Below are 25,268 nucleotides of genomic sequence, written 5' to 3'. Positions count from 1 at the left end.
AAATATATATATATATATATAAATATATATATGATTGCAAATTTGGGAATGAATGAACGAATCTTTCTTTGGATGTTGCCAATAGCAGTTGAATACTTTGAAAGCGTAACAATCTTCACCAAACTTAAACAAAATGTGTTCGACCATAAGACCTCGGCGAAGTTCGATAACCTGCCAAATCGGCCCATGCACTTTGGAATTTTGGCTCTTGAAACTTGCTTTTATAATCAAAGCACTGAAAGTCTGATAAGGCAGTCAGTTATAACCAAAGCACTGAAAATCTGATAAGACAGTTGTGGGAGACATGCGCTTTTCTCAAAAGCATCTCTAGTTTAAGAAATATAATGTCGTGGTTATTTATTTTGTTCTGTTTATATAATTTTGATGGTATCCTCATGATGAGGATGTTGGTGGCGACGTTGTGCTATTAATCATACCTTTAAACACAAAAGTAAAATATGATGATGGTGATAATGATGATGGTGGTGGTGGTGTTTATGATGATGATTATTAGTCGTTGCATTTTACTGTACATTAGGTGATAATTACAGCAGTACTATATTGACCTTCCGAAACTGGAAATAGTTTAAAAAATTAATCATGCATTAAGTATATACATCAGTACAATCTTTTGCTTTGTTTTATTTCTAAGCAGGTATTGAAAGGAAATTTCTTTTGGGTGATGGGTAAAGAAAACATACAGGTGGACAATAGAAATTTATGCTGTTATTTGGTAAAGTTGTTAAAATATGTTCTTGGTAGCAATACCTGAAGGTAAGTAGTCAGGTAAAAGCTATATGTTATTAAACCGTCGTCTTTGGTCTGTTTTGCTCTGCCATCTAAATCGGTTAGTGACCAAATTATCTATTTAAACGCTTGTTATCAAAAACTGTTTTGATGTGGTTGTTGTAGAAGCAGGGGATAAATTTCGACGTTATTGAAACGTTGTTATTAGTCCGTTTTGTTCTACCGTATGTGATACAGACTATACATAGGTTTGTGTCCGTAATATCTATGTTAATGCTTGTTATTAAACTGTTTTCCTGCGGCTTTTGTAAAACAGGTTGTCTATGTAGGTTAAATTGATCGAAGTGATTTGAACGGCATATGTCATACAAATTTTGCTTTTGAAATGCGACTTTGCTTATTCGGTGCTAGATGCTTTTTGTGCATGTATGTATTACGTATGAAAATATTTCGTATTATACTGCCACTGACTTAGTCGTAAGAAATTGCAGTAACAATGATTCTTGAATATTGCGTCAGTATGATATCTTACTGCCGCCATCTAACTAATTGTTTTCGTTCACAGTGCCAAATCTAGGGTTGTACGCTTTGTGTCATCATCGTTATAATGAATCATTCATCAATAATTTAAAAAAAACCTGTATAGTATTTCTGTTATTTAAAGATTTAAATAATTTTGATAAATTATATTTACTTTTATTTAGTTCCTTGTGCATGCAGCTTCTACATCCTCTTGTCATTGGCGTTGTGCTGTCGATATATGTTATTATACCGGAGCCAAGAAAGAAGAACTGACGATTCAAACAGTACACTAAGAATAGAAGGGCAGCATGAGAGCACTGTCGAACCATTTGGCGGATTGCATTAGAGACTTTGCTAAATCTAAATATACACTGGGAGTGGCAGGGTGGCATGACCTCGGTAGAGTTTTTTCACCTTGGACTGGTGAAAACAAATGGAAACTTTGCTAGTAGGGTAAGCTATTAAGTAAAAGTATTGATCTATTCAAATATACGTAATTACATACTTGAATAATGGCTGAATTAAAAAGTACGTGTCTTATAAAGATTACTGCCTGATATATTTCGGATTAGATCCAACAAATTTGCGAGGAAAAAGTAACTGCTATATAGTGTTGATTATGTAAAATCAAGAGAAATATTATCAAATAGAGTTGATTATAGCTTATATTGCCATCTTTGAAAGTAAATAATCCAGAAGATCTGATATTATTAAAGAAATGAATGTTTGCACGTGGCCGTTCAGTAATCAAATACATTATTCAATATTCCTCTTAATGGGCAAATTTTATTTCATAAAATATTTGGTGGCCCTCAACACACTTTGTGCATTTCGGTATGGCATATTGTATACACGTCTATCAGCATACTTAGGCAATCAGAGCAAAATCCATTGTCATGATGTTGAGAATTCGTTGAACATCTTGGCCTCGGATTTTCGGTAGCTGCATTTGCTAGCACAATTCGCATTCTTTCCCCTCCATTGTCTAGTATATGTGTGCTTATCATAAATAGAGCTTCAGCATCATAGCGTTGCCTATTTTGTTTCTATGCATTTTGGCTAGAAATCTATCATTTCATGCTCTTTCAATTTTTATGATACTTCCATCTCATACAATATGCCATGACATTTCATTAATTTTTGTAATAATATTATAATAATAAAAGTCACGGCCTTATTCCATTCAATCAGTATTTGTTATTTATTGTCAATAGTCAGAAGCGACAGGCTGCTCTTTCTAATATATCGTTTAAATCTAGGCCAATTCTCGCCATGGTTAAAACAACATATCTCTCAGAGGGTGGGCGAGTCTGTCGCTTCTTATATTCATGTCCTGCTGATAAAATAAACACGTGTACACGTTTTAAGTTTGATTTATTTAAGCATCATACGAAGATGTTATAACAAAGCAGATATAATGAGCAATAAACGCAACAAATAGAGGTTGCTTCTACAATACTTTTGTGGTACGTGTACGTGTAGAAAATCCCACAATTACAGAAACAAGATGGATTCAAAAAATTCAAATAAGAAGGTCGTTAAGGTTTTATAAACAAACATTAGTTTGTGAGTAAAAGTGCAAATAGCTTGATCTATTGATATACGTATATATCGCGACGTAGCAAGAAATGGCTCTTTGCCCCTTGCATGTATTTTCGAATGGCTGCAAGGCATGGGTATTAGAGTATTTGGAGAACCTGCAAGGCTATTAATCTCTTGCATCTATTTTCGAGGGGCTAAAATATATCACTATTTACCTCTTCGTGAATTTTCGAGGTGCTGCAAAGAATGGCTATTTACCTATTGCATATATTTTCGAGTGGCTTCAAGGAATGACTATTTACATGTACCTCCTGCATGACTCTTTAAGGGGCTGCCAGAAATGGATATTAACTCTTGAATGTATTTTCGAGGGCCTGCAATGAATGGCTATTTAACTCTTGCATGTATTTTCTAGGGGCTGCAAGGAATAGCTATTTTACTCTTGCATATATCCCAGAGCTGCAACGGTCTGATTAAAGTTTTGTTTTGCGTCATCGAAAGAGACGAATTTTCGAAACATTTAAGCATTCTGCCAAGCTGCTCTAAATTAATTGTAGAAACAGTAAGAATTAAATTTACCTGCATACAACTTCAGATATTTTGTTGGATTTAAAGTCATACCAACACATTGAAGGTCATGTGGCCACTTTTCCAGGTTCAACTGATGGTGGGAGATGCCAGGTATCCCCTTCGAGCATTGTTTCAGGTATGGGCACGCACCTAGGTAGAACCACAGACAGAACATTATTCACACTAAGCAGGGTTTCAAACCTTTAGCGAAGAGAGGTAAATGGTTCGACGATTTTTTTGTAACAAACGAGTATGTACTCAGTACAATTAAATTCTGTGAGAACTAATGTTCTTAAATATGGCAACGGAAGAAAAAAAATTACACACGTACGCGTACCTATATAAGTATGAAATCGCAAACAGTTTAATAACAAAAACAACACAAAACAGGAAAGATTACAATATGATTTAACACAATTTTCCGATCACAGTTCATACTACTTTGAACTGTACGAATGTTTTGAACGTTTTTATATTTATAACATGTACATGTATCAGTACACTTAATAATCTATATATCACAGACATTATATAGTATATTCTGTCAAACAATTTTGCTGACATGAAAGAAAATAAAACTTATATCGTGTGTACGAAACAAGTCCCATACGGGAGTAATTTCATTTATCGAATGACGAAAGTTATTTCTTTCACATAAAGATATTTTGACAGGTTGGAATCAATAAGCATTAAATTTTAAATATTTCAAAACAAAACACTTTCTACCTTTAAGACATTGCTCTTCTTTTATACTAATTCATGATAAAATTAATGTCCATATCACTTTTCAACATCATTGACTTCTTCACCTTTACCCTGCTAAATTTCTAAAATGGACTGGTCCACCATTAAATTTAGATAGTACCACTTATTATTCAAAGGGGTGTTCACTGAAACGTTACTGACTGAATAGCTAACAGTGCAGACCGTGATCTGCTTGCACTGGTCGCAAAGGCAATATCACTTGCCGCCAGCAAGCTAAAGGGTATATAGGTTGCTAATGACAGAGTCATAAGCTTTAGAATTTTAAGTATCAGCTTTAATTTTAAATTCCGTCATCTGAATGTAGTGACACTCTACTTTCCATTTTAATCATATTAATATAAATATTTCAAAACTTGCTATTGATTACAATCCGTTTTTGACTGTCCTGTTTGATATCATATAGCAATAAGTATACACTATGTATATAATGTACAATGTATTATTTGCCTTGGTTAAACAACTTGAATTGAATGAAGAAATGTTTATATATGAAGATGTTTTATCATTATATTGCTCTTTGTTGTGGCCTGCTTTGGCTTTTTTGTAAACTAATTACAAAACAATAACTTATTGCTGCAGGACTCGCTATGCTGATGTGATACATTTAGTTCAGTTGTATTCGAAGTACCTCCACGGGCATTCGGCAGCAAAAGTACACGCTGACATGGCAATAGATCAATATACCGAGTAAAATGAGTAGTGATATAGAGCACTGTGTTTTTAATAGCAGAAAATAAAATGATATGTATATGAAGACCACAGAGCACCTTCGGTATAATATTTTCACAAAAGTAGAGCAAAATGTTTTTTTCGATTGTTCAGGTACACAGCCTCGTATCTAAATACGGTTTGCACTGACGTCAGAATCTTTTCGTGACATTTTCTCTGGTGTATATAATTTTAAAATAAAAAAAAAACCCTGACAATTTTCATTAACAAAAATAGAACAAAATTGCTTGAGATCTTAATGGATGCGGACCTGGGAATTTGGTTTGCATATTATTTGCGATATGTTTTTAAACGAAGTGAAAATTAATGGACATTGCATATACCCGATAAATGTATCGAATTTTTAATGGACGGCTTGAAATATATAAGAAAACATGTAACATGTTAACATTATGTTTGGCCTGTTCCGTAACCATTGTATGGTTGGTCGGTATTGTGTGCCGATGATTGTCCACTTCCGACTGAAGCTTGTCCCATACTTGGTTGGCCGTAGAGTCCAGAGAAAGGAGGCGGTGCTGGAGTTTGTGTTTGGTCGGTATATGTCGGCGGATACGCTGGATTTGTACCGGCTGTGTAGGGTGGTGGTGCCGTAGGTTGACCGGGGAACCGGGAGCCAGGATAGAATGCTGAAGGTGGGTGCGGGTATGTGTATCCTGTAGCAGCTGGAAGTCAAAGAAAACAAACATTTTGATGCATGAATATTAAAGCACTGAGTATCAAACCATCCTATATTTGACAACTGTACTATTAAAACCAATTAAAATGATACACAAAGGGTTATTAATCATTCTCAGTATAACAAAAAAAGTACTATCTAGAATGTTGAAAGATTCAGTAACAATAGTGTACCCACTGGCTGTTGACAATCCATCGAGATTTCGCTTATCCTGGTCAGACTTTTTGTTGAACTCAAGAAAAACTAATATAAGTTATAGGGAATCGATCTTACCGACTTTCGTCGCGAAGCGACGAAAATCGGGATCGAATCCCACTACGGTAACATACGAGGGTATCCAAACAACACATACTATCCAAATAAAAAAATATGGAGTTCCGGTTTAGACCATGGGCGTGCGACGACCCCGATGAAATTCGGGATATCACGGTCTTTGTTAATATTAATAAGCGTCCGTCAGATCAGTAGGCGAAACGCAATATCCGCACAATAAGATGTCTGCGACCCGAAAGAATATTCAAAGTAAGCTGTTAATTTTGTTGCGTCAGAAGCTAATCAGCCGGTAACGTGACTACACTGATATAATTTGTGATACAAACATGCTTTATTCAATACTGAGTAGCATTTTTTAAACGGCGACATTTTGAACATTTTTATATTTAGAGTGAGAGTGGATACACGTTACACTGGCGCCGACATTTTGAAAATTTGAGGAAACAAAAATATTCTCCACGAGTTCTTCAGCTCGGGGAATGAGAGAATAGATTCACCTTTGAATCGCTTTTCAGATCGTATTTTAATTCCTTTCCGGTACTTTAGTTTCTTTGAACTTCTCTGTTAATAAGCCTATATTGAATTTTTAAAATTAAGAAATCCGTGATTTTACTTGCAGGCATGACTGATTAATGGAATTATTTTACTTTTATATAGAATATGGACGGCACTCCAGTACAGCATGTGCATGGTTGGACCTGTTGACATTTTTAGAAACGTGAGTAACTAACTTTCCATTCATAATAATAATGTAAACAAACACCCCACCCATAAAAAGCATAGAAATTCCTTATTTTTTACATTTTTATTTATTCATCAATTTGAAATGGGCCTTTTAGATTATTGTTTCTTAAGGCTCACTGCTTGTGTACACAGTAATTAAGTTGAGCTTATGATTCTGCCGATAAGCTGTGCTCGGCCTAAATATAGGGAATCGGATCGGCTTCTACAAAGAGCTATAAAATAAACAGATCGGCGAATTGAAAGGCATATAGAGCAAATCTCGCCAACATCCTGTGACAAATAGATGAGATCTCGTTGTAAGCATCTGTTGATCATGATTGATCAAGTCAGCAAACGCTTTGAAATAAGGTTATTTTGAGTTTCGGATCATTTGTTTATCATGATAATGGTGCATTTTTAATGTTATTAGTATTTACAGTGCTACTACAGGAGGAAGAAATGAATTTATGATTGAAAGTCTGAGAAATCAACAGTTTTCGTTTGAAAACGGACACAAACTGGTTTATTACGTGCCGGGCGTACCACTAGCTTTATACTTCAGTAAGCGTCTGTTGATTTGATTATGATTGATCAAGTTGGCAAACGCTTTGAAATAAGATAACACGCTAATACGAGATGACGCGGGATTATCCCAAGTTGCCATTCTGTGTATTTTATAGTTCTTTGGCTTATAGAAAAAATATTGATTTTAAACAGGCTGGTAACATTGCCTTATCGGGCTTTCAACATAAAAACTAACATTTTTTTAAAAATAGTAAAGATATTTCTTTCAAACCACTGGCACCAGATCAGAAAGAAAATGCCTCCGTACGTGTTATACCCTACCCCTAGGTATTCTATAAGAACCATGGTCATGAACGGGAAAATATACTAACCCATTTCAATCGCGTATTTCATACCTAAAACACGCAGTTCAGTAAATGTGTACTTTTGATATTAAACAAGCGATAATTTATCTTCCATCGTGCACCAGTCACATTGTCTCAATATTCCATACTGCAGAGATGCTCCATATATTTTATGCTTTAGTCAACGTTACAGAAAAAACTTGCGTGAACTCCCCTAATGAACATCCGGTCTAGAGGTCACGGCAGTGTGCACATGTTAAACGAAATGTAAACAAACAAAAACAGAATGCAATATATTCACAGTTTTACGATAAGACTCGAAATGATGAATGGAATTCATCTTGTATATGATTTTGAACTTGAAATCATACATTGGTATACATCTATTCTGTTTATTTAACACATTTATGCTGCATATAAACATTTTAGCGTACACGTGTAGTAAAATGACGACTGACATACATCTTCACATCAGCCAATCAGAGTGTGTCTGTAATCTAGAACGGAACTTCACCAGGGAAGTTCAAGCAAGTTTTTTGTGTACTTTGAAAAAACTGTAAACTACACGTTGTTTTTCTAAGATAAGAAGTATTGAAGAAATGTGACCGGTACACAACGGAAGATAAATTACCGCTTGTTTAATATCAATAGTACACATTTACTGAACTGCGTGTTTTAGGTATGAAATACGCGATTGAAATTTGTTAGTATATTTTCCCGTTCACGACCATGGTTCTTATAGAATACCTAGGGGTAGGGTATAACACGTACGGAGGCATTTTCTTTCTGATCTGGTGCCAGTGTTTCAAACTTGGTTCATCTGTTCATATGACACAAATTAAAATAAAAATAACTTGGTTGCCTTCAGTTTTGGTAGAATTATTTCCCCTTTTCAGATTTTTATGACGCATAATTTTTGAAGTCCAAAAAAATTATGTGTTAATGCATTACATTATGCTATTGGCTTTTGTTTCGTATATTCCACACTCATCTCAGACACCGTGCAAATTGTCAACAGTCGGGATAGCGTTTATAAGCGCAACTTGGCGCAGACATGCAATTCGGCTCGATCTTTCTTTGGAATATATGTAATACTGTTTACATGTCGTACTGATACAACCACATTTTAAAATAAATTTGTATTGATACGTCCACATTTTAAAATAAAGTCATATCTGATCCCTAACAAGTTCGTAATTACAAAAATGCAGCCCTTATCTGGAGTTCTGAAGCATGCTCGATTAGTTGGTCAGAATTATGAAGGAATTGAATTCAAATTGTTCCATAAATGCAAGAGTTTAAGAGTTAGTCAGAACCATAATCATGCAGAAAATGTAATTACTTTCACAAATCACAGGGCTCAAATTTTGGACTCGCTAAATGCAAGTCAATTTCATGGAATGCAAGTTAAGATAAAAATTTCACACAATTTATTTTGCAAATACAAATAATAGTCAAAATTGTTGCGGTTTTTGTTAATGTTTGTAGATTCGCTTTCATTTGAGGATAACAGAAAACACAACATCTTTTTTGGTTAGCCATTTTTTGTTGAATGGATTACTGATTATAAAGAAATGTAGAGGTCTATCTTATAATTAAATCTAGAACGCAGGCTATCTTACTAATTCGTACATGTATACAGTTGAAACGCTATTTATAATATTAGGTACGAAAATTTGCCTTGCCGTAGTTTCAGCCAGTAGTTAAGTTACGCCATCAATGATGCGTTCCGAATTACTTTGAAGGTCATTTTGAGTTATAACGCACAAAATTATACGCCAAGGAAAACTGTGCAAGCAATATTGATGTTCTAGCATGATTTTTTAGGATATTCTAACATTCTTAATTGAAAGTCTAAATTTGCAAGTAGATTTCAGATTAAGCAACAAGAAAAAAAAGCTACAGTCATGCGAAAATTTGCAGTACGTTGGTCAAAAAAGTTAAATTTGAGCTCTGCAAATGCAAACTGAAGCCGCTCACATTACTTTTTGGTCCGATGCATTCAGTTCCTGTTCTCCTAGGAATCCCCAGTCGAGCATGTCCCAAACAATACATGATGAAGTATTTTGAGGGTATGAGCTAGACCAGTTGTTTTATGGTTCAAAATTCAGCTTTAAGTTCAGGCATGTGAAATTGGTGTCAGGCTTGGAAAATTTTCTATCTGGTTGCCACCATGGGTTAGTTGAAATCTGAATTGTGTATACTGCACACATACTCAAATACGTTTAAAGTTATACGTTTATGAATCATGACCGTCAGATACCAATAAACAATTGTAGCATTTTGTCGGCTCCTGTGTTCATACTAAACTGAGGAAGGCAGAACAGATTCTTCTAGCTGCTTTACCAGTCTGTTTTTGCCTTTTAATGATACCAAGCAAAGTGAAGGTCATTGACCACCAAGTCAAAAAGGTACCTGGGTTAAAGTAATGTTTGGCTGTTCTGGCTGGTCAGTTGTGTAAACAAACCTACTCATACAGTGACTTTTCTTTTTTCAAAACTGAAATTTTTAACCGCATTTACTCTGTTTCATTATACATTTTGACAAAATTTGCAACTGTTTTATTTTCATTAAAAAAAGTTTTATTTAACAAATTTCTTCCCCCATGCCAATGATATAATTGGGGTCATCTTATTGGCATGAAAATTGAAAAACTGCGAAAAGGATGTTAGCTCTTAGACTTTTGAAATTTAAAAACAGCTGGTTGTCCATGTTTTCTTAATTTGCTCACTTTTCACTATTTTCAGGCATCTTGGTCTATTATACAGAGTATTGTTGTACTGCTCCAAAGTGCTTGTTGACAGACTGGAACCACTTGCTTGCGGCTCATACGGTATTTCTATCTTTCTGTTTATTATATAGTTGCAGCTGTGGGAAGCAGTTTCAATCATTCAAAAAGCATGATATACTGTATACAAATTAATACTTGTGTGAACAGATTTTTGCGATTGAGTCAGTGCATAGAATCAAATACCAAGGAATATTAGGCGTAAAAAAAAATTGTCTGTTTCCTGTATCCTGACCTACCATAAATTTTTGGCCCGACCCTAAATGGACGGTCCGTCCGCCTTTGTCTTTGAGAACATTTTTTTCAACTTTTTGACAAAAAGTTGCAATTCTGCACTTTTTATGCTTTAAACATGGACAGTGATGTTATAAATCAACTTACTGATGCTCTAGAGGCATAACCCCCATATTTGTATTGATTTTTTGACACAAAAATAATTTCCAAAAAGTCTCCCTAAAAATAATTTTAAAAAATCCAAAGAAAAAGTTTTTTCCGACCTACCTACCCTAATTTTTTTTAGCGTGTTACCAGAAACAAAATTTTTTTTAGACCTAAGAAAAGACTCCATTTCATTTTCTTGATGATAAAGCATTTCTGGACAAAATCATAAAATTTCATACATGTATGCAAATTTAAACAATTATTAGCTCGATCACCTGTCACAGTGTGACAACATGAGTTGATGTCCGTCATGTGCCAACAATTTGTAAAAAATCTTATTCAGAACCACTGGGCAGATTTACACCAAACTTCACAGAATGATCATGGGGTGGTCCTCTTTCAAAATTACCCAAAGAATTTTAATTCCATATACAACTCACCGAAAAGAAAAACTTTGAAAATGATTTCTTGTCCTTATATGACAGAGGCCTATATTCGGCCACTTCCCAATCCAAAAATATTGCATTTTTGCTCAACATCCCAAAATGCAAGGTAACATTTCCCAAAAATCAGATCAACAAATGGTTTAATTTTATTTACATTTTAGTGTTACCGGAGGAAGCGGTTCTCAGATATTGATTTTTTAGCTCACCTGTCACAAAGTGACAAGGTGAGCTTTTGTGATAGCGCGGCGTCCGTAGTCCGTCCGTGTGTCGGTAAACTTTTGCTTGTGACCACTCTCTAGGTCACATTTTTCATGGGATCTTTATGAAAGTTGGTTGGGGTCTCTTTTTATCAATTTACAATATTTGATTTCTGTTTTACAGGTTCACTTCTTGAGAGCAGGCAGCTACAAAATGGAAGGTCAACAAATCCAGTATACTTGAAAAGCAAGAAAGAAATACCAGAAAATATAAAAAGACAGAAAAACAAGGGAACTTTAATAAAAAAAAAAACTTTTAAGGATAGGAATTCAGGATTTATTTAGAAACTAAATTTATTTTGAGAACAGCAGTGTTTGACTAAGCTCTGTTACTTTAAGAGATAATGTATTGTCACATTGGTTTTGTTATTGTCGAGCCCGCTTGCGGAAGCGAAGACATATTTGTCCAAATGTCTATTCGGTGTATGTGCGTGCGTGCGTCCGTTCGGATTTGTTTGTCCGGACCATAATTTGGACATGCATGGAGCAATCTTGTTTATATATGGTATGAATGTTAACCTCAGTGAGATGGAGTGTCATGCGCAAGCCCCAGGTTCCTATCTCAAAAGTCAAGATCACACTTACAGGTCAAAGGTCAAATTCAAAAATGACTTTGTCCGGAGCATTTCTTCTTCATGCATGGAGGGATTTTGATGTAACTTGGCACAATTGTTCACCATCATGAGATAGAGTGTCATGCGCAAGAACCAGGTTCCTAGGTCTAAGGTCAAGGTCACACTTAAAGGTCAAAGGATACAAGAATGACAACTTTGTCTGGAACATTTCTTCTTCATGCATGGAGGGACTTTGATGTAACTTGGCACAAATGTTCACCACCATGAGACGGAGTGTCATGCGGAAGAACCAGGTCCCTAGGTCTAAGGTCAAGATCACACTTGGAGGTCAAAAGTCAGATACAAGAATTACTTTGTCTGGAGCATTTCTTTTTGATGCATAGAGGGATTTTGATGTAACTTGGCACAATTGTTCATCATCATGCGACGGAGTGTCATCATAAAATCCTAGAATTACTTCCCTTTGTTGTTACTATAAATAGCTTACATTTGTAACTTTTTTATTACTGGTCGTAGGGAAAAATCAAGACCACTTTCCTGTAGTACAACATGCATGTTACATCAAATTTTCAGGTGTATTTTGACCTATCTCTGCTGGTGCGGATTTTTGTGTGGACTTAGAATTTTTTTTATATTTTTTTTTTTATTTTTTTTTTTTTAATTTTACGTTCCTTTTTTGTTACTGTAAATAACTTATATTGTAACTTTTTGCAATCTCTTTTATTTGGCATAAATGTTTGCCTCAATGAGACAAGGAGTGTCATACACAACTCCCAGTCCTTTTGACAGCTGGCGGGCTTGACATATTGCCCATGGGCATCTAGTTCTCATATTTTTCATGAGATTTTAAAGAGAATGTTCTGTTATACCCCCATGTAGTAAGCTTGTCTGTCTTTCAGTCAGTAGGTTTTCATGGCTTCCAGATGATAACTCATGAAAAGCTTGATCGCTTTAAATATTGTTTTTGGTACATAGTTACAGGTCAAGTTTGACTTCGGGTCAGTAGGTCAAAGGTCAAGATAACTTGCAAAGGCTTTGGCCTGGGATCATAGCTTTTGTAACACAGGTGTTACATGATAAAATACAGGTTGTTTGAATTTGAGGTCAATAGATCAAAGGTCAAGGTCACAGTGACCTTGAACAGTTGAACCGTTTCCGAATGATAACTTGAGACCTTGAGCCTAGGATGATAAAGTTTGGTACACAGGTGTCACATCATGAAATATAGGTCAAGTTTTTCTTTGAGGTCAGTAGGTCAAGGTCACAATAAGGCAAAACAGAGAAATGTTTTTCAGATTATAATTTGAGAATGCTTGATCATGGATCATGAAAATTGTTAGGGAGGTTGATTATGACCAGCAGGTGGCCCCTAATGATGTTGAGGTCAGTAGGTCACAGGTCAAGGTCACACTGACCCAGTTCTTTAAAATGATGCACGGAGGGGCACCTGGGGTCTTCCTCCACCATTAAAACTGGAAAGTCGCCATATGACCTATCCTGTGTCGGTGTGATGTTAAGTTCAACAAAATAAATAACGGTTCTTTAAAACGGTTTTTGGACAATAACTTCAGGATGCTTGGGATGAGAAACACAAAATTTAGTACAAGGTTGGTCTTGACCAGCAGGTTACCTGTATTGATTTAGAGTTCCAAAGGTCAGGATGACCCGGAACATTTAAACCTTTTCCATACAAAACTTGAGAACACTTGGGCGGAGGATCATGAAACTATAGAGATTGAATTTGAGGTCATTAGGTCATAGCTCAAGAAAATGCTGCTTTGATATTGGCTTAGTTCTGCGATAAGGCCATATTGTAGGGGTATAATTCGTCACTCTTGTGACAACTCTAGTGTTTAGCTCACCTGAGCACAAAGTGCTCAAGGTGAGCTTTTGTGATCGCCCTGTGTCCGTCCGTTGTCAACAATTTGACTGTTAACACTCTAGAGGTCACAATTTTGACCTAATCTTTATGAAACTTGGTCAGAATGTTACCCTCAATAAAATCTTGGACACATTTGATGTTTGGTTATCTTGGATCAAAAAACTAGGTCACCAAGTCAAATCAAAGGAAAAGCTTGTTAACACCGTAGAGGTCACATTTAAGGCTATATCTTCATGAAACTTGGTCAGAATGTTAATCTTGATGATCTCAAGGTCCAGTCTGAATCTGGGTTATGTAGGGTCAAAAACTAGGTCAAATCAAAGGAAAAGCTAGTTTACACTCTAGAAGCCAAATTTATGACCATACCTTAATGAAACTTGGTCAAAATGTTAATCTTAATGATCCATAGATCAGATTCAAATCTGGGTCAAGTGGGGTCAAAAACTAGGTCACCAGGTTAAATCAAGGGAAAAGCTTGTTAACACTCTAGAGGTCACAGTTTTGGCCCAATCTTAATGAAACTTGGTCAAAATGTTACCCTCAATTAAATATTGGACAAGTTTGATATTAGGTCGTCTAGGGTAAAAAACTAGGTCATCAGGTCAAATCAAAGGAAAAGCTTGTTAACACTGTAGTGGCCACATTTATGACCATATCTTAATGAAACTTTGTCAGAATTTTAATCTTTATGATCTATAGGCCAAGTTAAATCTAGTTTAGGTGGGATTAAAAATTAGGTTACTAGGTCAAATCAAAGGAACAGCTTGTTAACACTCCAGAGGCCACATTTATGACTGCATCTTCATGAAACTTCATCAGAATGTTAATCTTGATGATCTTTCAGTCAAGTTTGAATCTGGGTCATGTGGGCTCAAAAGCTAGGTCACCAAGTCAAATCAAAGGAAAAGCTAGTTAACTCTTTTAGAGGCTACATTTATGATCATATCTTAATTTATCCTGTCACTTGCAGTATTTTCGACCCGATATCAGGGTGCCGTATATCTTTCTTGATATACCGTCAGTTGACACGTGACCAGTGATATACGGTCAGTTGATCATGTAACCTTATGATCGATATTGTTGTCATAAGAAATTTTGCATTGAAACCATTACCATTGTGTTGGAAATGTCCGAACTAAGAAAATGAGTGGTCAAATAATGAGTTTTTATTCAAAAACGAAGAAGTTATTGCGATTTTTAATTGTAACCACATTACTGTGACGGTGATTACGTCATTATATAAGTGACGTCATTACGAATATGACGTCATTAAAACGGTTGTCGCATACTTATTTTTGTAAAATGAATTGCCAAATATGGGAAAATGAAGTCATGACAAGATAAATAGAATAATAGGTTAGTGCCTAAGATGGAGAAAGTTTATCTGGCTCGGCTCCGGACGTTATCAGGTTCGCCTTCGGCTCACCCGATAACCTCCTCCACCTCGCCAGATAAACTTTCTCATCTACGGCACTAACCTATTATTCTCTATGTAACTTGGTCAGAATGTTGATCTTTATGTCAATATGTCAGGTGAGCGATACAGGGACATCATGGCCCCTCTTGTTTGTTTGTTCTTGTTGTAAGAGAAATTGTACATTTTAGAATACAGATTACAGCAAGTCACAATTTCTTTATTTTAACAATACTTATTTCAAAGCCTGACAAAAGCATCCAGTACTGTTATTAAAAGTTGTTATTCACAGTTCAGCTATATTTCATGTATGAATAAATCAAGTTATGTGATCTGTGATCATTATAAATGTGTATACAGATAAAACTTAAACATGTGAACAGTTTATTCAATAAATAAAGTGTAATGCAAGTCTTTGTGATGTGTATATAAAAACAAAATTAGGATTTGTTTTACGAGTAATTTCAGAATTACAATTAACACAAATAGAAAAAACCAAGCCTGCACAAGAAGGCTAATATGTCTCCCTAGACTGAGCTCTTAACCTGCCGTGGTGCAAATAGATTGTTAATGTGTGTCTGTCTGTTAAGTCTTGTTAACAGTGAGTTGCAATCTAGTAACTTTTCAGTTTGTATGATTTTTAGCTCACCTGAGCACAGCGTGAGCTGTTGTGATCACCTTAAGTCTGTCATTGTGCTTCTCAACAATTTGCCTGTTATTAAACACCCTAGTAGACAGTTTTTTTTAAATGTTAAAGGGATGAGTTGAAGTCTGGTCGATTCCCGATTGAGGCAGTGCCTTATTTCATATTATATTACAAACTTATTGGATGGCTTTGTCGGTTGTCAAAGCTGTTAGCCCTCGGTCCTTCATTTGGCACCAGAAATAAAGTTAAAGCCCATCAAACCGGTGTTGATTTTTAGACTGGTTAATAGTTTGTTTTATAACAGTTTTAGTTTCAGTTTATTGGCAATCAGCAATATATTTGCCTTTGGCCATTTACAAATATAAAAACTTATGGCAAAGACAATCATACACGAGAAAGTGAACATATACACAGAAGACAAATAACAAAACAGAATAATTGTATTCGATCAGAAGACAAGTAGATTTTCAAGAGTATTCTTTCTTACAGTTAATGCTTCTTTAATATCTTATAACATGACTCTTAATCGCCGGTCAATCGTTTCAGCTTTTGACCAGTCTATTGCTCAACACTAAAGTTTGGTGGGAGGAGGTCAAAATGTGAAGGGAAAATATGACAATGTATTTGTGATGTCATGTAATAAAACAACTGAATGGCGTGCCGTTTAATAGTCAAAACTATTGATCGGCAAACTATTTAATAAATGTATTCTATGAATCGGTGATTTATATAAAGAATCATGTCTTACTAATAAATATACAACGAGACAAACTTTTTTCTTTTATAAATTCATCTCTTAATAAAGAATTTCTATTATTTTGTCTCAGTTTTATATTTGCAATGTTTCAAAGCATAGGATCGGAATACAGTCCATTATTCATGTAATTTGGTGTATGAATGAAACAAAAAGATCTTAATATAGATCATTACCTGTGTAAACGACCATATTATTTTGCGTTGGCTGTGGAGCTGGGTTGATAATCTGACCGGACCTGCTTCTTTTCTTCATAGTGTAACAGCATATAATTACAAACACCACCAGGGCAATGAAGCCTACACACGCGAAACATATGCCAATTATTATACCCACAGTCCTGAAATACATAAACTTTAAGTTGAATGTAAGAAATATTATACAAAGTTTTTTTATACTGAAAATAGAGTGAATTCTTTTATCAAAATAAAACGAATAAGATATAATTATACATAATGTACTGAATAATATAGTGACTACATCTAAGAAACTAAGTAAAAATACATTTTTCGTATTACATTAGTCAAACAGTATTAAATATGCACAGGGCTTATTATAAATGTCTTTGCAATTATCGACCAGTGTGTAATCGTGTTTTAACTATGCAACAGGTCTAATAATATTTTATTTCTCCAGTAACTAAGTTAGCTGGTCTATAAATTTCATAGTATAACAACTATAAATCTTAGAGTATATGAGCTTGCATGCCCATTTTAGAAAAAAAAACAGTAAGTGTTCACAGGAAAGCAATTACGTTTGTGTTTTAATTCATTTGGAAGCACATAAGCGGGTCAGTCAGATACACGGACAAGTTTTCACCGAGTAACATTGCTACTTTGCACTATCCTCCCACTAACTTTGAAGGAGTCGCCCATATGCGTTTATGACTTTAAATAAGCTTTAACAAAACAACAATTTATGCGTGTCGAGATGACCGGCCATAATGTACGTCAGCTCATCAGGCGACCATGAATCGAAAATGCCAGTAAGTACATTCATAATGAAGATGCCCGTGCGTAAGGAAAAATCTTCAATTAAATTGTGAGCGTACGATTTAAGCAATTAATTAACAACAGTTATTTTCCAGTATTTTTCTTTTTAAATTTATTAGCGTCCACAGAAGCGTGTTCTCTTTACATTTTATGAACAATATACATTCACTTCCTTAACCTGTAAATAATTTATCACCAGTCTCGTCTAGACATACTAAATGACTAGAAACAACACAATTACGCTCTACAACATAGGTCTTTTTCTCAATGTTTTCGATTTTTTCACTCTGTCATGTTTCTTTAAATTAAATCTTTTCGTAGTCCTGTGCTCCTTTTACCACAAATGTACTTGTAGAAATAATTTTTTTACATTAGAATGTAACCTAGAGATTACCACGAGCTACCTTTGGGGGCCATTGATCCACTTAACATAAAACCATAAATACTGATAACAGTGTTTGAAATATTGAATCGTTAAACCTGCAATTCAGCTAGGAAACATTGGATCAAAATATGATTTATTTCGGGGTTCGGACTTGAGGCACAAATACGAAACCTGGAGTTGTAGCTGTACAAATTCGCTGCCCTTGGTTTTGTCGCCCGCCTACGTTCTTACGTACAAAATAATATAAGCAATAAATTTTCAGTCATTATTGTTTAAGTTTTGACTTGTTCCTTCAGACATGCACCTGTATAGTGATTTTACTGATGCAATAAGCACTGTAACTAATAGAGACAAAACGCAAGGAATTACGTTTATGGTAGCATGTAAATAACTAATAATGGTTGCGTATAAAAAAAAGTAACCGGGTAATACAAGCGAGTACATTCCCAGTTTGGATAAGACATAAGTCATACTTTTTTTTTTTTAATTATCATCAAGATGATTAAGCTCAACTTAGTCAGCACAAAATACTGAAACAAGAATGGCGTAAATAAACAGTTGATATAGTACGCAACTATATCAAACACTACATCATATGTATATAACGCTACAGGTATATAACAACTAAATTTATTTTCAAGAACAAGGGACCTGAAGCCAGTTTGAAAGAAAAGGTATGTGAATTTGAGACTTATTTATCTTTTCGTACGTGATTGTCAATACAAATTCAAAATTTCGCCTGCACTCAGGGACATTTCTATTATCCCATTGTTTAAATATATGTACACCGCAAGAGACCAAAACACAAAGGCTTAAAATTCAGGAGCTGCAGTGGGATATGTATTGAGGTAATTTTATTAACCCATACCCTTCTAAATTTCTATAATAAACTTGTACATCTTTCAATTTGGACAGTGCCATTAACTGTTAAAAGGGGTGATTACCTACAAGATACTGACTGAATGTCTAACAGTGCAAATCTTGATCAGACTGCATGGATGTGTAGGCTTATCAAGATCTATCCTGTTCTCAAAGGCAAAATCAATCGTGTCCGGCATGATAAGGGTTAAGCTGTTACGTACACTCCCACATTATTTTTAAATTTATGAAATACACTCTGGTACATTTTACCTGTAATACTGTTGTAAAGAACCCAAACTGCTGTGGACACGTTTTTTTAGAATCATAATAACGTTTACTTAAAAGTACTCATTTAACTTATCGTAGGTTTGTTTTGCTGTGTTGTACGATAGTTTTATGAATTCCTAGTCGATCCGACTTCATTAATTATTCACAAGTGACGTATACAATGTCACCAGTAGAGTAACAAGACTTCAGGATAATATAGATGGTATCAGTGTTTCTACATACTATTTCCACTTTATCAATATTTCAAACACTTTGTTTAGAAGCATTCACTGATTATATGTCACGCTAGTATCAGCCAAAAATGAAATATTGGATACCTGAGGTATTGTTTAACGATTAAATGGCATGTACATGTACGTGTACGTGCATTTATTCTGGTTATATAGAGATACACGACGGATTGCCCTTGTAAAACTATAATCACAAAATTAGGTTCATGTGTTTAAATATATGGGACAATTTTAGCCGATGATTATTATAATGTAGAGGCATGATTACACGTGCAGATGAACACGTGCAAATCTTTTAACAGTTCAGTGATATAGAATGTCGGTCAGGTCACCTAGTCGGTGATCTGAACTTCTTGCACCGCATCTAACTTGCTCTCTGGGCTTCCGTGGTCGAGTGCTTTAGGTCACATGCCCCTAATCGTTCGAAACCTCGTTTAAAGCTCTCGTCTCACGTTTAGAATATGTTCATGTGAAGCTTGCTTACGGATGGTGGGTGGTTCTACCAAGATACCCGCCCATTTCTGAAATAATGCTCGAAGGGACACCTGGGGTCTTCCTCCGCCATGCAGTACGGAAATTCTTCATTTGACCCATAACTGTGTCTGTGTGGCGTTATTAAACTCGACAAAAAAACTAGTCTGCTCTTCATGAAGAGCTAACAACTTCACTACAAGGTTCTTAGAAGGAACAATAAATTCTAAAACATTGACCCTGGAGACATTTGCCTCGTCAATGAATCGGATTCGCGAGTTCTGGGTTCACAGTAAAGTGTTCTGCCAGGCGAGCTAGACGGGTGGGTTCAAACAAACTAAAAATCGGTACATGTAACCACATGCCGTCCCCAGAAGAACGAAACATATACAAAATAAACATGTAAAGGATTATCACCTGCATGCACTGTGGCTTTTGTTCCCAGTATTGTCCGAAATTTAACACGGAATTTAGATTCTTAAGATGTATAAGTTTGATGGTTCTGCCAAATGTAAAGTTGATCATACATAGGTTTGACTTGTAAGACCAGTTAAAGAGAAGATGTAAATGAGAAATAAAAACGAGGACTGAACGGAAAACTGTCTTAACTCTTTCTTTATTTAATATCGTATATATGCCGGAACCCAATTAGCGCTTTCAACCCGTAGTGGGCGAGTTCACTCCGGGTGATTTTACGCGTCCATTTCACAGAAAAAACTACACCTCAGGTTCCTGAGAATATTTGTGGACCCCACATAGGTTTTGTATGAAATCCATGGAAACCTGAGATTTAAACTCCCATCTGCTGTACAAATAGCTGAAGCTCTGTTGCTCATAGCAATTCAGTTAAACAAACTTACCACGAAAAGCAGCATATTTCGTCATCATCACCATAATCTTCACAACATCCGTTTTCGCAGTATTTCTGGTTAAACGTGTAATAGTCCTCATGCAGATATACACAGTAACTACCAGCATAGCACAGATCTAGATCGAAAAACGAAATGAGTCGTATTCCACATGAATGGCAAGACAAAATATAGGTTACCTAAATTGATTTGTCACTACAATGAAACTTATATCCTGCATTTTTTAATGGTTTGCAGGAACCACTTTTCGTGTCATAAGTCATGTGCGAAGACAGAAACTGTATCAAAATAGTAGTATCTCTTCTTAACATTCATTGTGTTTGTTTTTATTCTGTTTTTTTCTTTTGTTTGTTTTTTTTTTTGTTTCATTGGCTGAGTTTCGACTACCACATGTCAAAAGTAAAAAAATGAAGTTATTCATTGAATGCGGACACAATAAAATTAAACTTTGTTTAATTGTAGGCAAACATATCTCTCTTTTCGTCAAATGTATATAGTCACTCGTGCCCGCTGCACTCGTAAAATGTATTATGTTCCAATAGATAAAAATAAAAACTTGAACGCCGTCTATAAATTACAAGCAACATTAAACCTTGCAAGAGATTTAAAACGTAAAACTTATGTGTACACAAGATATAATCTTACATAAAATAATGTATGTGGTCTTTGTTTAAGGAAAAGATTTTTTACCGTCTGTCGGTCGGAAAAGCTAGATTTGGTCTAAATAGTTGGTGTACACACACAATTTTCTTTATTTGATAACAGAAGGGATTGTTACTTGATTTTATTTAAACAGAAAGAGTACACATACAAAAACAAGAGCCATGTTAGACATGGCTAATCCCCCCGCCGAGCATATTATAATTGAAGGCTAAAGTTCCTGGCAAGTTAGTGTCTGAAAGTATGAATTTTGGTGAAATCTTTGAAGAACCGTTTAGTTGTGGTCCGCATCTGGGGTTTTAAAGATGTGGAAGAAAGAATAAGTCAGTGGTGAGGTGGTTTACTGCTAAATTTTATTAATTTTCATGAACAGTATAGCTATGATGTTTTTCTATATGGCTAGTGTAAAAAGAAGGAATGGAAAGCTAACAGGGAACAAGAGTGCCAGAATGTCACAATATATGCCCGTCACAGCAAATTTCTTTACTCTAGCAGCTGTATTTGCAAATGGAATTTAATTTTGTGGTTTTTTAGTAATCATTGTAAGTCTTTTGTTTTTCTAGGTCCACAAAAAAACTCCTTACCTGGTAAAGATACCTTAAATTACACCTAAAATTGGAAAGTAACATCTATGTTGTACCACAGAAAATTGGTCTTGTTTCTTCCCTACAGTCAATTATAAAAATGTTACAATATAAGTTATTTATAGTTACAACTAAGGGAAGTTAATCTTAATCTAAAAAAAAAAAAAAAAAAAAAATTCAAGACCACACAAAAATCTTTACCAGGTAGAGATTGGTCAAAATACACCTTAAAATTGGATGTAGCATGCATGTTGTACTACAGAAAAGTGGTCTCGATTTTTCCCTACAACTAGTAATGAAAAAGTTACAATAAAAGCTATTTAAAGTAACAACAAAGGGAAGTAATTCTAAAGAAGGGAACTTCGTCTCATGATGTTGTATAATTGTGCCAAGTTACATCAAAATCCCTCCATGCATGAAGAAGAAATGCTTCGGACAAAGTCATTCTTGTATCTGACCTTTGGCCTCTAAGTGTGACTTTGACCTTAGACCTAGGGACCTGGATTTTGCGTACGACACTCCGTTTCGTGGTGGTGAACATTTGTGCCAAGTTATATCAGAATCTCGCTATGCATGAAGAAGAAATGCTCCGGACATGGTTTTCATTCTTGTATCCTTTGACCTCTAAGTGTGACCTTGACCTTAGACCTAGGGACCTGGTTCTTGCGCATGACACTCCGCCTCGTGGTGGTGAACATTTGTGCCAAGATGTATCAAAATCCCTCCATACATGAAGAAGATATACTCCAGACAAATTTTTATGAAAATATAAAAAAGAGGAATAACTCAAAAAATAGGCAAGGTAGAGTTATTGTTCTTGCACACTGCACTTCCTCTCAATGTGTTCTGTCAGTGTATGAAGTTTGAAGAAAATCCCTCCAGTACTTTTGGAGATATTCTCCGGACAATTTTTTTAAGAAAATAAGATAAAGGGGAATAACTCAAACAATAGGCAAGGTAGAGTTATTGTTCTTGCACAATGCACTTCCTCCCAATGTGTTCTATCATTGTATGAAGTTTGAAGAAAATCCCTCCAGTACTTATGGAGTTATGCTCCGGACAAATTTTTTTAAGAAAATAAGATAAAGGGGAGTAACTCAAAAAATAGGAAAGGTAGAGTTATTGTTCTTGCACACTGCACTTCCTCCCAATGTGCTCTATCAGTGTATGAAATTTGAAGAAAATCCCTCTAGTACTTTTGAAGTTATGCTCCGGACAAAGATCGTTGCGGACGGACGCACGCACGCACGGACGGACGGACGGAGAGCATTTCTAATATCCCCTTCGCCTTTGGCGGGGGATAAATAAACTGATACTGATTCATTGTTAGTTCGCGCACTTTTTTCATCTGAAAGGTGTTTGTTATATGTAACCGTTGTAAAACTATCTGATCCCCACCCCCCTCCCCAAATAAAAAATCCGCAGGGGACAGTGCTCAAGTGTCCTAAGTCGAATTTTAAAAAAAATATGCGATTCTGTATAAATGAGGTACGATTAAGGATTTTAAAAGATAAATATGTTGTACACTAAAAGGAAAGAAGTGTCTTTAATTATAATAAGTAAATTGAACTTGATTACCTGCAAAAAGGCTTGCCAACAGAAGTGAAACTCCTGAAACGAATCTTGTAATGTTAACGTTGACCATTTCGTCCGTTAAAACCTTCCGATGATCACAACAGTAAGTGTTCGTAACCTAAATAGAAACACAATATCATTATAAAACTTGCATTTCAGTGAAAAAACTCGGGTGAAATTTTACGTCCACGTAGAAAAAAAAAAACGAATAATACTAGTATCTGTTCCGCTAAAGATTGATGTATAATAATTGTTATTGATATAAATCTTCTTTCCTTTAAGTAAATATTTATAAAGCGAATTTAATTATTTGAATGGGTAGATCAACCAATATTAAATTCAACTGAAATTAACAATCGTTTTTTCATGTACGTGGCTTGACATAATTTCAATGTAAGTTCACACAAATTCAATATCACCATTCACAATGTCGATACTTAATATGCAAATAAAATGCATTGAAAACGACTTTTTATATGACTGAACGGGGTCGTTTAAAATGCTATAGGACATTTAAATATTTCTTGTATAGAAATACAATTGTTACAGTACTTTTTTAATAATATAAGTATAATAATATTGTGATTTTATGTTGACGTATCTACCTTGTAATATTTCACTTTAAACATAATTTTATTTCAAACAATGGTTACAACATATACAAATCTACATTGTGCAATACAGAAGATAAATGTATGAAAAAGGATTAGATCCGAAAGCTAAAGCTTATAAAGGTCTTCTCCTAAAATTAAGTACTGTAATAAATACGTTATGGCAGTGCTTATAATCTTGTCAGTATATATTGTAATATTTTAAATAGCACATTATATTTTTTATCTGAAAGTAATTCAAAGTTACATGTTAGACCTGTGAAAAAAACTGAAATCTATAAAGATATAGTCAGTCTGATAATCTACCTTTAAATTCGCATGTCAGCATTTACGCTGTATGAAACAATACATGAATTGAAAGAAGGCATCTGAGAAATTCAGTATATTTATTTTTTTGTATTTTTAAATGAAACACATTTTGTGTGATAACCTTGATACATTTGAATTACTAATAATTCTTCAGTATTTGAGTAAATAGAAAGCGTTATGATTTATTGCATAATAAAAACCTCACATATTTATATTTGATTAAAACAAATGTATGTTTATTTTTAAGAACATTTTTAATTTACTTACCACAAGGTTATTTAGGTAAAGTTAGACCATAGCAGAGCAGAGCTGTATTTTTCTCTCCAAATTGATCGGGTGATTTCAAAATTATCCAAATGGGATTTTACATTTTAACAAATAACATAATAGCCCATCCAACAGTCGTTCTATATTTCAATAACTTCTCAATTAACATCGCGCAGCAACAATGTAAATACCGGTATTAATCGATATAGTATACAAAAATGAACTAGGTTAATCTAGAGCGCGCAGCAGTTTTAGTTTTAGTATCGATCTGCCGGAAAACCAATACCCAGGATGTCAACATCATAATTGTCTCCCACCGATAGGACTTTACCCGTTACAGTTATAATATTGGATTCTGAAGTGTCAAAGTTTGTGTGTGCGCGCGCGCGCGCGTGTGTGTGTGTCCTGTTCCAGATTTTGGCATTCTTATTCTACATTTCTTCACTATAAAGGTTTTATACATGGTACTGGGTCTTAATGGTTAAAGTGTTATCAGAAAAAACTGGAACTGAGTTTATTATACCTCAAGTAAAGACTCTCAATTCAATATTTCGACCGGGTATTATTCGTTTCCAAATCCCCGTACAGACAGCGTTTTATTAATGAA

General features: G+C 35.0%; 2 protein-coding genes across 2 annotated transcripts; one reads left to right on the top strand and one right to left on the bottom strand.

Moving 5' to 3' along the window:
- Positions 1–2,626: 2,626 nt before the first annotated feature.
- LOC123540877 (cysteine and tyrosine-rich protein 1-like) lies at positions 2,627–24,883 on the bottom strand. The gene is made up of 5 exons (XM_045326201.2): positions 24,662–24,883; positions 23,478–23,592; positions 20,647–20,773; positions 16,736–16,899; positions 2,627–5,537 (listed from the first exon to the last, which is right to left on the bottom strand). The coding sequence occupies exons 2-5, from the start codon at positions 23,542–23,544 to the stop codon at positions 5,266–5,268; spliced, it is 630 nt and encodes a 209-aa protein (XP_045182136.1). The 5' UTR covers positions 23,545–23,592; positions 24,662–24,883; the 3' UTR covers positions 2,627–5,265.
- LOC128549671 (uncharacterized) lies at positions 5,556–15,972 on the top strand. The gene is made up of 4 exons (XM_053526903.1): positions 5,556–6,073; positions 6,482–6,542; positions 10,164–10,249; positions 11,413–15,972. Exons 1-4 carry the CDS (start codon positions 6,046–6,048, stop codon positions 11,571–11,573), a joined length of 336 nt encoding a protein of 111 aa, XP_053382878.1. The 5' UTR covers positions 5,556–6,045; the 3' UTR covers positions 11,574–15,972.
- Positions 24,884–25,268: the final 385 nt, after the last annotated feature.

This window comes from Mercenaria mercenaria, chromosome 16, assembly GCF_021730395.1.
Source record: "Mercenaria mercenaria strain notata chromosome 16, MADL_Memer_1, whole genome shotgun sequence".
NCBI lineage: Eukaryota > Metazoa > Mollusca > Bivalvia > Venerida > Veneridae > Mercenaria > Mercenaria mercenaria.
Note: the sequence above shows the minus strand (reverse complement) of the source record. Positions and strands in the feature narration are given on the sequence as shown.